Source organism: Plectropomus leopardus, chromosome 17, assembly GCF_026936395.1.
Source record: "Plectropomus leopardus strain MGB_pleo_1.0 chromosome 17, ASM2693639v1, whole genome shotgun sequence".
NCBI classification, from domain to species: Eukaryota; Metazoa; Chordata; class Actinopteri; order Perciformes; family Serranidae; genus Plectropomus; species Plectropomus leopardus.
The window spans coordinates 23498813-23512891 of NC_142192.1; the positions used below are offsets into that span (position 1 = coordinate 23498813).

At 41.0% G+C, this 14079-nt stretch overlaps 1 protein-coding gene across 2 annotated transcripts in view; it reads left to right on the top strand.

The window, feature by feature from the left end:
- The window catches only part of tgfbr2a (transforming growth factor beta receptor 2a), a 30331-nt gene extending 16900 nt beyond the window's left edge, over window positions 1-13431 (top strand). For both annotated transcript variants that reach the window (XM_088090178.1, XM_088090177.1), the window contains exons 5-7: window positions 587-728; window positions 9997-10121; window positions 12276-13431. In XM_088090178.1, coding sequence (XP_087946304.1) covers window positions 587-728; window positions 9997-10121; window positions 12276-12455 — 447 coding nt within the window. In that variant the 3' untranslated portion in view covers window positions 12456-13431. The remainder of the gene's footprint in view (window positions 1-586; window positions 729-9996; window positions 10122-12275) is intronic.
- Window positions 13432-14079: the final 648 nt, after the last annotated feature.

Below are 14079 nucleotides of genomic sequence, written 5' to 3' on the forward strand. Positions count from 1 at the left end.
CAGGAACACCGTCTCTAAATATCTGGCACCCTCTATCTCTTGGCCTCAGATGGGTAATGCTGATAGAAAAAGTGCTGTAAGTGTTCTGAGGTGGTCGTTTTATTATAGTCACAAGAAAAACAGGCTTGATTGATTCTTAATGGACTCATTACGCTGATGTAATAGGCCAGAATCACATAAGACTCCGTTTTGAAAATGACTCATTATAAAAAGGCCTCACCCTTTGCTGCGGAGCACACCTAATGCATTATAATGCCCTTAATGCATTTTAAGGAAGTGCGAGGGAACACATTTTCCAGGGCTGTAATTATGTGAAGACAAGCAACGTGTTGTTGAGCTCAGAGCTAACTTTTGTTTTTCCAATTATTTTATACATCAAACATGTTTTGATTCAGATAAACGTGAAGCGACAGCTTACCACAGCACAAAATTACCACCTGTCACTTGATTAATGCAGGTAAATAACTCTTACTGCTGAGATGGTCTACTTAGCTTTAAGCTGTTTAAACAAAACAACTCCTCTGTGGTGTCGTGGACTTAAATGACATGGGAATGTTTTTCATCCTGTTTTTTTTTTTTTCCTCAGGTGGGAACAGCCAGGTACATGGCCCCGGAGGTTTTGGAGTCCAGAATCAACCTAGAAAACATCGAGTCTTTCAAACAGGCCGACGTTTACTCTATGGCTCTTGTGCTGTGGGAGATCATCTCAAGGTGTAACGCAATTGGAGGTAAGATCTGATCAGACACACACGATTGTAAGATGCTTTTGTTGTCTCCTTTATTTCTCAGCATGAAAGCCAATACGGACGTTTCCAAAAATATCAAACTGTTCCTTTCATTTTATTCCTCCTTACTGCCAATCCTTTAGAGTTTTTTTTGTGTTTTCATCAGAATCGATTGTGTTTTGTGGACACTTGCTTTAAAGTTGTACTACTAGTCTTTAAAGTTGTACGCTCAAAAAAAATTGAATTTTTACATCAATTATTGGCCTCGTGGTACCTTGAATTTATGATGAAAACTTTATTTTTCTTCAAATTCTTGATGAATTGAAGTAAAGTCGGATGTGTTTTAAGGACCAGCAAAACTATGTTAAAACACGAGTTAACAAACACTGACACGACTTTGTGCAGTATAATCCAAGTCTTATTTGTCTAGTCGTATGCTGAGTACTTCACAAATACATGTGTTTTCACTAAAACCTTAGTATTTAAAACACTTACACATACGGGTAATGTGCCTGAAAATGTGAGTGCATTTGGACTTCGCAACTTATCTGTGCTCTCTTACCTCACTGAACACAGGAGATGCTCTACCACCACATCAGTCAGCTAATGTGTGTAATTGTTTGACGCTTCAAAACACCAAAGTCACAAAATAACATATACAAACTAATTGACGGAGGAGGTGATAAACCAGCACCTCCAGTTTTCAATGTCAATGGAGTTTGGCTTCAACGTGAGCACAAATAAGTTTCATTTTTAGTTCAGTTCCTAACGGGGAAAGGGCTGTCTGTTTGAGAAGTTCTGAGCATACGACTGGATAAATGAGACTGATATTATACTGCACAGGTTGTTTTAGAGTTTGTAAACAGATGTTTTGGTATATGGCTCTCCTGTTATTAAATGCAGCCCCCATTTACTTCAATTCATCATTTTTGCTGTTTTTGCATTCTTTGTTGAAGAGGCATGCCAGAAACACAAATTCAGCATAACACAGGGTGAGTAATTGCTATATACATCGTGTAGGTGAAGTTTTCTTTTAAACATGATACAATTGTGTGGTGCTTTCACTTTACACACAGTTAACACCACATGTGACCTTTAGTTAATAATAGACATAGGCACATTTTCTGTGGTAAATTAGAGATTAGCCTGGGCCGCTGAGAGTAAAGGAAATCAATAGAAGCACTGATTGATGAAATTCTCTTTGGGGTTTGAGCGAATATCCTCAGAAATACTGTAAAAGGAAAAACTGCCTCCACCACTAAGTTGACCTCTAAGGAATACGAGCACATTGACGACTTTACTAATTAGGAGCGCGTTGATCAACTCCACCTTGACTTCACTCACAAGTTGTGTGACACAGTGCGACAGGACTCACGCACGCGTCTTCCATGACCCATTAATCACTGTGGGAACAAAATCTAAAAGTTTCAAACACACAATCCATCTTGTGGAAGTCTCAAGGATCAGCCTTCACTTTCCTAATGTACCGTTGCTTGTGTTTGTCATTCTGTTGCAAAAACAAGGCCAGGATATGTGCATATAATAGAAATGGGTGATTATCTGCAGGCGAACCACGGCGCAGTATTTCACGTCGACACTCCGTTGTTTGTTTTCACTTCCCTTTAGTGTCTCTGTAGTCCAGTTTGTTTCTGCGACTGCTCCTGTCTCCATTGTGTCAGAGCAGTGATTGAAAGCCGGGTTTGGGGCTCGAACGCTTCTACTCTGCCGTTTTCCTGTTTTCCCCCCACGATCACCCCTGGGGGCCCTCCCTGAAGTGTACCGCTGTTACACTGCATGTTTTTTCTTCAGAGGACTCTTAGGCAGAGTGACCCACAATCCCACATGCTTTTCTTTCCCAACAGCAGGAATATGTTGCCCTGTCGGTACACCTTTGAAAAGAAAATAGACCATTTCCTGTTTTGCACAGAACGCAGTCCCCAAGACGCGCTGTGTTCTTAGACTGAAGTTTGGATGTCTCCGTTATTTGAGGATGTTTTGCGGCGAATGTCTCTTGAGAGCGGAGCAGACAGGAAGTGTGTTGGTAGGGATGGACTAAACGAATCCAGGCTAAGTTAGTGTGGCTTTGCTTGGTTTACTCTTGAGGGATTTTAGGGACAACAGCTTTATTCATCCCACTCATCCTCCTCCATCCATTCATTCATTTCTGTCTTTTATTCCCCGACTTTGCATTTATTTAGATCTCGACGAACAGAAACACTGCACACGGCAGCAGACATTATTTTAGACCCAGTTAAAAACATTTTAAAAACACCACTCCACAGAATAGTAAAGGGCAAAAATAAGCAAACAAATCTTTTTGAACGACTGTTTATAGTCTCTGGTATGTACAAATCAGCGTGTTGCAAGTCCCAGTGCTCATGAATCTGTCACGTGTCGTAACATAGAGGCACTGAATGGACTCGGGTCGAGACCTTCGCCAGCCAAGGCCAGCGGTGCATTTAAGTGCTCCACAGATGCTCGTTCTTCCAACTTAGAAGAAAAGAAGAATATAATCTTTATTGTCATTGCATAAAAACAAAACAGCGGAGCATCTCTCCAAGCATGCAGTAAGATTAAAAGACAAGTAAAGTGCTAAAATACCACCGTCATTTTCACAGTAAAAGAAATAAAAAAGACATTTGTAAAGAAAGTGAAAATCAGTAAGTGCAACTTCTTTGTGTAAATGAGCTTTAAGTCGTAATGTGGAATGAACATGGCAGCTACGAAGCAAATGTGTTGTATTTTATTGCTCAGATCGTTAGAAGGTGGAGATTCATGTCATGAATCAACGCTTATTAGAGATTTTACGTCGTCAGCTACAGAACGTTATGTTATTTTGCATATCGTGAACGGTTATTCATGGAAGATTACTGTCACAATTTCACTACACAGGACAAAATTCCCTATGATTTTTTCAGGCCTTGAAAAGGGATTTTGAAATTGCATACTTAACCCTATAAATCTCCTAGCGTGGGCACACATAACATGTTGTCAAAACGTGAGACCTGCCCCGCCCATGATCCCGTCTCTTTTACATTGGCCTTGTTTTGAGCTGTTACTACGTCTGTTTCCAGCTCGAGACAACGCTGTACATCACTTCCACGATCGTACCTTATATTCAGAGTGGCCGAGTTAAAGGGGCAGCCTTACTATTGTTACTGAAAGGGCTGCCGATGCATATTTTTCATGTGACACTAGAGGACAATTCTTGTTTTACACAACACTCCCATCATGTGTCTTTTGACTCCACAAAACCAGAATGTAGTCTATAATTACACACTGGAACAGGATGTTGCCACTGTTTTTTGGTTCTTTTTAACAAAATGCAAAATAGGCATAAAGAAGGACTTAGTAGCAGCCCTGTAGCACGATCTCTGTGTAAAGAGGGGTTCTGACACCATATTTTGCACAAAAAAAAATCAAAACTCAAAATGTTCAATTTATTTACATGTATCAAAGGAACCGTTAAAGTGAAAAGAATTGGTCCAGCCATCACAAGCACAGAGACGTCTAAACTTTAGTCTCAGCCTCTCAACATTTTTCTGTCTCTGTCGTCCTGCCCCTAGGCAGGTGAGGTAGCAGTTAATTACTCTCCCACTGCACTGAAATACTGCAGACAGCCATCCAGCTTTACTCACGCCAGCACAGACAGACAGACAGACAGACAGACAGACAGACAGGGAGGACAGGCGAGTGTATTTTTTACTGGAGGGAGGCGAAGCAGAGGGGTTCCCGTCCCACCCCTGGACCAGAATAGAGACAAAACGATATAAGTGGCTGGAATGTGTTTTTCTGTATATCTCTATCCACTTTTTCCAGACTTGGCATCTCTCCGAGACGAGCGTAGGGGTGAAATCTGTAGTTCATTAAGGCCAAAACCCAAGGAGACATTCTCATGCTGAAAGGTTAAAACGCTGTGCAAACACAGGCAGCCTCGTACCTCAATAGACCCCGAGGAAGGAGGAAAGAATAAACTGCGTAAATGAGATGTAGTAATTTGGTTTTGCTTCACTGGCAGCTAAAGAATCTCCTGGTGGATTGTAGGCTGGCAGAGATCTGGTATTGATTCTGGAATCAGTGCGTCCTGAGAGGAAAACTGATGTGTTTACAGAGTGTACTTAAAGAGTTTCATGCTTTCACGCTGCTGGCCTCGTTTCTCCTGAAGTTGCCAAGTTGTCTCTGGAGGTCGGTGAGTCACTGATGACACGCTGAAGACTCACCTCCTGTGAGACAAAACGCGAACACGTGCTCACACTCACAAAAATTCAGAGTGACACATCCCAGGGCATCATTATAATGGCTGAGGTGAAGCCCTGGCTTCTTCTCGTCTCTGATGCCACCTGCCTGAGTGTGTCTGCAGAAGACAGATGTCTGATCAGCGCTCTGCGTCTCAGTGGCAGGCAGCCACGTAGCCGCTCTGTCACAGTTCCTGGGGCCGCGGTCTGATCTGAGATCTGCCAGGCGAGAAGAACACAGCCGTCTGTCGACAGCGCCAGTCAGCCCGCCACGAGCCATCACTTTGCTTTCTTTATCTTCCAAGACTGTGAAGACAGAGGAAGAGTCAGAGTGAGGGGAAAAAAGAGAGATCAACACACCTCAGAGAGGAGGAAAAGCTGGATTCAAGGCTCTGCCTTTTTTTTTTTATCTCTGCCTCTGTTCCCTAAAATGTCTCTCCTGTATAATTTAGCTGGTCCAGATTTAGGGCTTGGAAAGACTATGAGGGCGTTCCTCGGGCGGGTGGGGCTTTGTCCGGGGATAATAGTGGAGTGGTGGAGCTGCAGACGGAGAAATGCCTTCAGTCCCTAGAGGGAGAGGTTGGGCTAGACTATAGGGGAGGAGAGGGCAGGGCAGCTGCTCTCCAGATGTCAGAACATCAAGTCCTCCAGGACTGGAGGGCCTGATGGTCCTGTGCGTGCGTGCACGTGTGCGTACGTGCGTGCGTGCATGCGTGTGTGCGTGCATGCTCTGCCATAATCTACATTTGGGGGGAAAAAAAAATTCAGACCACTTGATTGTGGGTGAATTAGGGACAAAATGTGTGCGCCCAATTTGGTTTCACTGAAGTTGGTTTCCAGCGCGAGCTAAAATAGTTTTCCTCTTTAATGGGGTTGAGTGAAGGTTAGGGCATGTACCAGCGATAGTTAATGGCTGGGTAAGCCTCCAGGGTAAGTCAGTGCCATATGTACAAAAGTAAGCTCTGCTAACGTGTAACGCACATGCATACATCTGCACTAAATGACTTTAACAACCTGTGAGGAACACAAAACAAGTGTCACAGCCACCGCAGCCTAATGAAAGCCAGCAGAGGCGGCTGGAACTGGATTAGTCAAGCTGCTGTTGCAGACTCAGACAGACTTCCGCAAACAGACAGTGTTATTGTGATCACATTACTAATTTATTTCCGAGCATATGTTGAATCTCTGTGTGGATCAGGTTTTTTTTCCCTACATTTTTTAGTTGTTAAGGGGAATTAATTTCTTTTCTCTCTTTTTTAAAAATATGCTTATTGGAGCGTAATTAGACAAAAATGTAACTTGGAAGCGCAGCTGAACAATAATATCAAACATAATATCAGATGCTGGTGTGGATTATGCTCGCTCTCAAATCATTAGGATTATTTGTGTTTGTCTTTCTTTTTGTTTTGGTCCCGTTTGGCTCACTTGTGCAGTTTCACCATTGATTTCTAAACATAAACATCTGTGTTCTGCTCAGCAGAGGAGAGGATTCAAGTAACACGAGTGACTTTAGTCAGACTTGAGGCATAAATTTGATGATTTTAGGGCCCTGATGCACCAAGGAGACATCTGAGAACTGGTGGAGCCAAAGGCGGATGGTTGTGTAACCTTACGGTGCCTGTGTCCCAGCCGAAAAGTTTAACTTGTACACATCGCAAAGATTACAGCCAATGGCCAATTAGCACACATGTTCTGCACATTCCCATGAGATTTAAAATCTCTTTAGCAAGGGAGTCTGAGCCAAGACAGCAGCATTAAAAGTTTCACATAAAAGAACAAAAACTAAAACCACAACAACAAACAGAAAACAACCAACAACAAAAAACAACCACCAAATAAAACACAACCAACCACAAAACAACAATCAACAACAAATAAAAAAACAACCAACAATCACCTTACAAAAAAGCAAGCAGTGAACAACAATCAACAACAAAACACAACCAACAACCAAAAAACCACCAACAAACAACCAGCAACGACAAATAACATCAACAAAAAACAAACATACGACCAGCAAAGACAAATAACCAACAAACAATCACCATACAAAAAAGCAAACAATAAAAAACAACTTCCAACAAAAGAAAACCACCAAACAAAAAACCTTCATGATTCAGTTCAGTTTAACTTGTTTCAACAAATGAAAACATATTTAAAAAATCCAGATTTTTGTGAATATTTAATGGCATTTTGGCGAGGAGTGACTTGTTAGGAAGCAAAAATTTAGCGCGTAGGACTTGTCATTCTTGACTCGATACTTGACTCGGGACTTGCCTGTCTTGACTTGGGACTTACATGCAAAGACTTGAGATCCACCTGTGACTTGCTAAGCAATAACTTGGTCCCGCCTCTGCTGCTCACGCCATAATCAGAACAGCATCACGATGTGGTCGTTTCTTGAGAGACGCCGAAGAGGCTGTAGAGTCATTAGCGTTGGAATCGTGTCAGTGCTGTCGTGGATGTGTGTCACCGAACTCCCGAAGGGTGACACTTGTTCAGAGGTTCACCCAGCCGGCCGTTATGACTAAATTTAACAGAATTTCTCCTGGCTGCAGATTCACAGACAGTTTCTACAGACGTTGCTGACAACTGGCTGGAAAGTAGACGTTAAGGATGAAATATGTGCTTGCAGTGCAAAATTCACATCACAACATGTCAGCTGTTGTAGGAGACGTTGTGTAAGTTCCTCATTGTTACCGCGCTGAACTTGTTATATTGCTTTGCAGAAATCTTGTCAATATGCAGTGTGTGACTTTTGCAAACCGCAGCATTCCTCGCTCGCCCTGTGTTGTGTTTTTCAATAGCTTCTGCTAGTTCAGAGTTTAATTTAAGGTTTGCCTGGAAAAACCATCTTTCCTTTTTAGGGCAGGGTTGGCCAATCTTTCCATCCTGGAATACACACTTTTATTTACACTGCTGCAAAGTGCTCAGTAGTGTGATTCATATGTTTTTGACTCATTGTTTGGAGAAAAACACAAAAACATGTTTGCCCAACAGTTTAAATAGTGGATTTATGGCCCAGAATGTGGTTATATAGTCCCCTTGAAGCTGTCAAAACAAAAAGAAACATCTGTCTCCTTTTTCTTAAATATTGACTGATGTTTGGGTGTGGCCGTGTTGTAGCTTTAATACCAAACCAGAGCCCAAAAAAAAGGACGTTTCAGTCTGTGAAAAGAGTCCTCTGTTGCTCTCGTCTGTGTCCCAGAAGTCCGATTCCCGTCTGTGGGCTTCACGACTTTCTGTGAGCTTCTTTTTGACATGTTTTTGAAAAGTGAAATGTAGCAGTGATCTGGTCCTACACACTGTAAACTAAGTGGAAAGTATGTTCCTGTAGTTTACAACAATCATCATTTTTAGTTTTTTTCATTCATTAAATTTTGGCATTTTCAGTATATTATAGTCTGTATCAGAGATGAGTCAATGCTCTGCAGAGACAACATGTTGGTCTCGTTACTCCAGAGCGCGCTGACTCCGGCTGATTTGTTCCAGTCATGTAAACACTGGTTACCAGTCTGCCAGTTCTAGCAATCGCCAAAACTTCACAGGAGGGTGGCGAGGCCGTCTTGATTTTGAGGATTGTAAAAAAAACTTCTAAAAAAATACATACAAAAGATCAATAACTCATTATTTCATTCATTTCTACGAATAAACAAATTTGTTATTTTTTATAGTTTGCTATCATCTGAGAAATGTTTACCTGAAAGTGAGTTATACTTCAACCTGCAGGACTTTCTATAATGTTTTCTGTGGGCGTTCTTACCGAGCTTCCCCTGAAAATACATCAATCGAGAAAGTGAAAGCAATGTCATGACCATGTGAAGGGCATTGAGCGGATACTTGGCGCTCCATCTCTGGTGTGACTGAGTAATAGAACAAGTTTTATGTTTTATCTTTTATCACAATATTTTAAAAATCTCATATTATTTGGCAGTGGACACTTTGGAAAGTGTCAGTTTCTGTCAGTATTTTGGTCGTGTCTTTTTGATAAACTTCTGAAGATATTAATCTAAACGCGATATATTTATCAAAGCCTCAAGTAGCTATTTAGGGAAGGCATTTTTGCGTTGCGTTAATTTTTAACAGCCTGTTCCCTCCTCGATAAGTTTTCTGTTTAAGACGGCTCTTGTGTTAGCAAAGTACTTAATCTAGTTTTTCTGGAGTGTTTAGGAAAGCGCACAGACATCGCCCCCTTCGTTAGAGAAATGTGAAAACACCTCTTCAGTGACAAACTGAACAGATACAAGATAGTGAATTTTATTGTGATTTTAGGGGAAATGAGACATTTTTGAGCGGGGAGGGGGGCTTTAAATCCACTTTATTTGTTCACGTCAACATTCCTCACACAGTAATGTGTCTCGTCAGGCTTTTCTTATCTGGATGAATTTTCTGAAACTGGTGTTTTCTCTAACGCAGGCCTTCCACGCTTCAAAGCAAATTTGATTTGTTGTTTCACTCCATGGATGCATTAATTCATGTAAAAATAAATAGTCTTTGGAAACTCTTGACCCACAGTTTGCAGGCTGCATCCTCCACGCCAGAGCTTTGAAAGCTCGCCCTGAGTAAACTCAACTGGTAAATTGGCTTTGACAAGCACTCCGGATTTTGTTGTGCGAGAGAGCTGACACAAAGCCAGCGCTGCGTTGGTGAGATACTTTAAGCCCATCGACGCTGAGGGTAAAATTGTGATAATAATGAGTGTGTCTCTTCAGCAAGTCTCCCCCTCTGTCCCTCTATCAGCAGCACAGGGTTCTTTAGTTGTTTGTGCTGCTTCAGTGCTATTTAAAGTTTGCAACCTGCAGTTTTAATTTAGCGCGCACAGTGAATCCTTTGAGAGGTGTTGTTGGTGTGTGCGCTGTGGGGCACTGCCATCTGATCTCGCCTCTCTCTTCAACAGAGCCGAGTCTTTCGCTAGATGTGGGTCTGTTTCAAACTGCATTTCTTGTATAAATAAAATTACCCCAATCTCACCTGTTTGATGAGGTCACGGGCTAATTTTTCTGTGTTTTTTTTCTCGTTTGCGTGTTTGTGTGCAGAGGTGAAAGAGTACGAGCCGCCCTTTGGGAACCTGAGGGAACATCCGTGTGTAGAGAGCATGAAGGACAGCGTTCTCCGAGACAGAGGGAGACCTGAGATCCCCAACAGCTGGATCAACCACACAGTAAGAGGCACCACACACACACACACACGCACGTACACACACACACACACACGCGCACACACACACACACACACACACACACACACACACACACAGAGCTGTCTGAGACAAACTGCTGCTGTGTAGCTTCAGATTTCATGTTTTCATCTTCATGATTTCATGCAGGCTGAGGCGACTCTATGTCCACTCCAGATCTCAAAGCCCTTTGAAATTTTTCAAGTTTTAACTTTGATGTTTAACCCTTTAAAACCTCGATCGATGCCAGTTTTCTTGTGCTGGAAAGTATTTAAATAATTGAACTGTATACAAATTGTATGATTTCTTTTAAAAACACGGGGAAAAAAGGCATGAGCTGCTTGGCAAGAAATGTAAACTGAATGAAATAAGTAGATGATTAAAAAAAAAAAGAAAAAAGGCAGTGAAAAACATTCAACTATAATAATACTTATATTTTTTTTCAAATTATGTTACAGAATTATTATTATTATATCTTAAGCACTTTTTTCAGGTTATTTCCTTGGCTTTTGTGGGTTTTTTTTTTTACTTTCCTTGTTTTCTGATATTTTTTAGGAAATTTTCTTAGCTTTTTTGATGTAAACCACAAAGGTAATACAATTCTGCAGCTTTTCATGTTATAATCCCACAAACATTATAAATTTCCCACAAACATAATAGCAGTTGCCTTCTACATATATTTATCTACATATTGTGCACAATGTCCCCTCTCTCTTACCTTTCACACTGAAACTGTCTTATCAAAAAAAAAGGCAAAAAAGCCCCCCAAAAAAATAACCCTTAAAAAAATCTTTAAAAATCCCTGCAAATGTATTAGCTAGGGTTGGAGGTTTGGCAAGCTCACCTTCAGGCATATTTCATAAGCATGCGTTAACAGTGTTTGTGTAGCTACTCTCACTGCCAGAAGGGGGCGATAAAAGTTCTGCACTCCAGTTTTAAATGAAACTACACAAGCTGAAGGCGTCTACACTCAACCTGTCAGCAAGGGGTTTGGACATTTACCTGTGTCGTGTCATCATGGCATTAATGAAAGATGGAAAGTTATTTTGGCAGTACTCACATTAACATGTGCCTGAAGCTTCTGCTTGCATTTGCTGTGGTAAAACCCAAAAACCGAAGCATTAATTCATAATAAATGGATAGCAGGAATTTTAGCAGCTGGAGATCATAAACAGATAAGTGGTAATTATTGCAATATTAATTTAAGAAACAGTATGCATTTTGACAATTTTGTTAGAGCTGCGCCTATTTTCTATTACATTAAGAGTACCCTGTGGAGTTTTTCCCCCTCTAGTCGGGCTATAGAGCTCTTTTTTTTTTTCTTGGTCTCTGTTTTGTTTGTCTCATGCACGCTCGAGAGGGTGCACAAATACGCAGGTGATAACAATACAGATTCTTACAAATGGTTTCACACAGCCGGAAAGAAAAAGACTGCAAGCTAGTAAACATAGCATTGTACAGTTTTAAACACTTACAGAATCGACTTTGTAAATCTTTTATGAGGAGGGAGATGCACTCAACACATTTGCTAGACCTCAAGGACACACAATGCATTTTGCTGTTTACACTAAATGTAAACATAACTTTTGTTTGTTTACAAGAAAACTCCACAGGGCACCTTTAAGCTTTCTTACATGCTATTTATGTTTTGTATTGACTCCTAATTATTCCCATTTAACCAAATCTAATAAAAAAAGGCATTAGAACTTCGATGAAAGGAGCATTTCATTCAATTCAGTTTCATTTTATTTTCATTTGTCTATACATTTACATGCAGAGCAGAATGAGGTGCAAGATTTAAAAATAGAACATTAAACACAGAAAAAATCTTCACCATCAATAAATCAACCCTTAAAACAAACACAGTCCCCAAAAGTAATATGAAATAAAATAGTTACACAGATTTTAAAAAGTGGCAAATGACCTGCCATTCTTATTTGTTGCAGAGTTTTTGTATGAGACCACACAAGTTTGACAAAGTGCAGGTACACAGATTGACAAACACACAGATGGAAACACATAAACACACATGAATACTCAGAGTCTGAGCTCGAGGTGATTATATTCTGTCTCAGTCAGACTCTCCCCGAGTCTGTTTTACTGACTGATTATATCTGTGCTCCGCTGCTCCCCGCGCAGGGCATCCAGATGGTGTGCGCCTCCATAGACGAGTGCTGGGACCACGACCCGGAGGCCCGTCTGACAGCCCAGTGTGTTGCCGAGCGCTTCGACGACATGGAGTACCTGGACAAGCTGTCAGAGCGCTCTGACTCAGAGGAGAAGATCCCTGAGGAAATCCTAATGGTGGATGAGAAGTAACAGAAACACTGCCCCCAGCAGGGCGGCAGAGGAATTACAACCAAGCAGCTGGGAGAGGAAGAAACTCCAGTGGATGGCTTGTTTGCTTGTTTGGGTTAGTCAGAGATGTGTGGCAGAGGAGGAAACTGGAAAAGCATGTAGATGAAACAGAACTGATAAAAGAGATGGACTCTGATGAATCAGGACCAGACATAAATATAAACACCAGTGACTTGGTTTATTTTGCTTCTACATGCTTCAAAGACTGGATCAGGTCATAAACAAACAGCAAAATTACATTATAAAGCTTTTTTAACCAAATACTATTTGCACTTTATCAATATCTATGCACACCAAATGATATATATTCAGTGTCTTTTTATTCTGAAATTTCAGGTATAGGAAATAAAGGGACAGAACGTATGTAGAAAAGAGGGTAAAAGGGTGCAATGTAATATATAAAGACGGTTAATAACACTAATATTCCCCTTACAGTTTATTCTACTGCAGTCGTTTTCCGAGGTGGCCTTGGATATATGTCTGCAGGATTCAAAGTGCAAGTATAATTTCTCGTGGCATGAAATGAAAATCACCCACAGCAAAGAAACAGAAAAGCCATCCGAGGCAGTAATCTGCAGGGGAAGCTGATATCATATCTCAAGGACTCTGAATTGTAAAATAAAGACGGCAAATTCAGCCTGAAAAGGGGACAGATATATTTACTGTGTGTGTGTGACTGTGTGTGTGTGTGTGTGCGTGTGTGTGTCTGTACACATGTATTACTCAGAGGACTTGAGGGGACAGAGATATGTATAAAGGACTTTAAACAGGAAGTTCCAGCCGTTTCCTTCAGTATGTATATGCTATGAAAGCTGAACTTCTTTGTACACGTTTTATTACAGCAAAGGGAAGTCTGATCCAGCCATCAGGAAAGAAAATCTTTATTAAACTCATTTTTGTATAAAAGTGTAAAGCCATAATTAAACTGTTACAGGTCTCAGTGTGTCGATTTTGGTGTTTTTGTCGCTCTCACATTTCATTCTTTGACGTTTGGTGCCACTTCAGTGTTCGAGGGATGGCGGGTTTTTTTTGTACACGGATCTGAAAGTCGGTTTCGCCCTGGGCCCCTCGCCAAAAAGCCTATGGGATTTTTCCTTGGATTTTGGATCGTTGCAGAAAATAAGCTCTGTGGTAAACTAACGTTTGTGATACTTTTGTTTTGTTCAGCGAGATAATCTTCGCAAGTGAACACTTTAAGCGTGTTTGAAAGCCTAGATGCAATCGCCATAAGTAAAAAGCTAATTTTAGGCTACAAACAAACTAGACTATGATCGCATTTATTAACGTCGCCACCACAACAAGGCTGTAAAGATGATATTAGCAACCGTCTATTTCAAGACACATAGAGGCGTAAAAGTTCATGAGTGGGGTATTTACGGACGTATTTTATGTCGTAGAACAAAACATGAAAGTGTCTCCTGTTGTTGACCACAGACCTTATTTTGGGCTTCTAACCAAAACATTTGAAAAAACCCCAATGATTTTGAAACGGGGGAACCAGGAGGTGCTGAAATGCGGAATGAAAACGGATTTCCATGTTTTGGACTAGCTAGCTAATTCTTGTTTTATTTGTGGTCAGATAAAT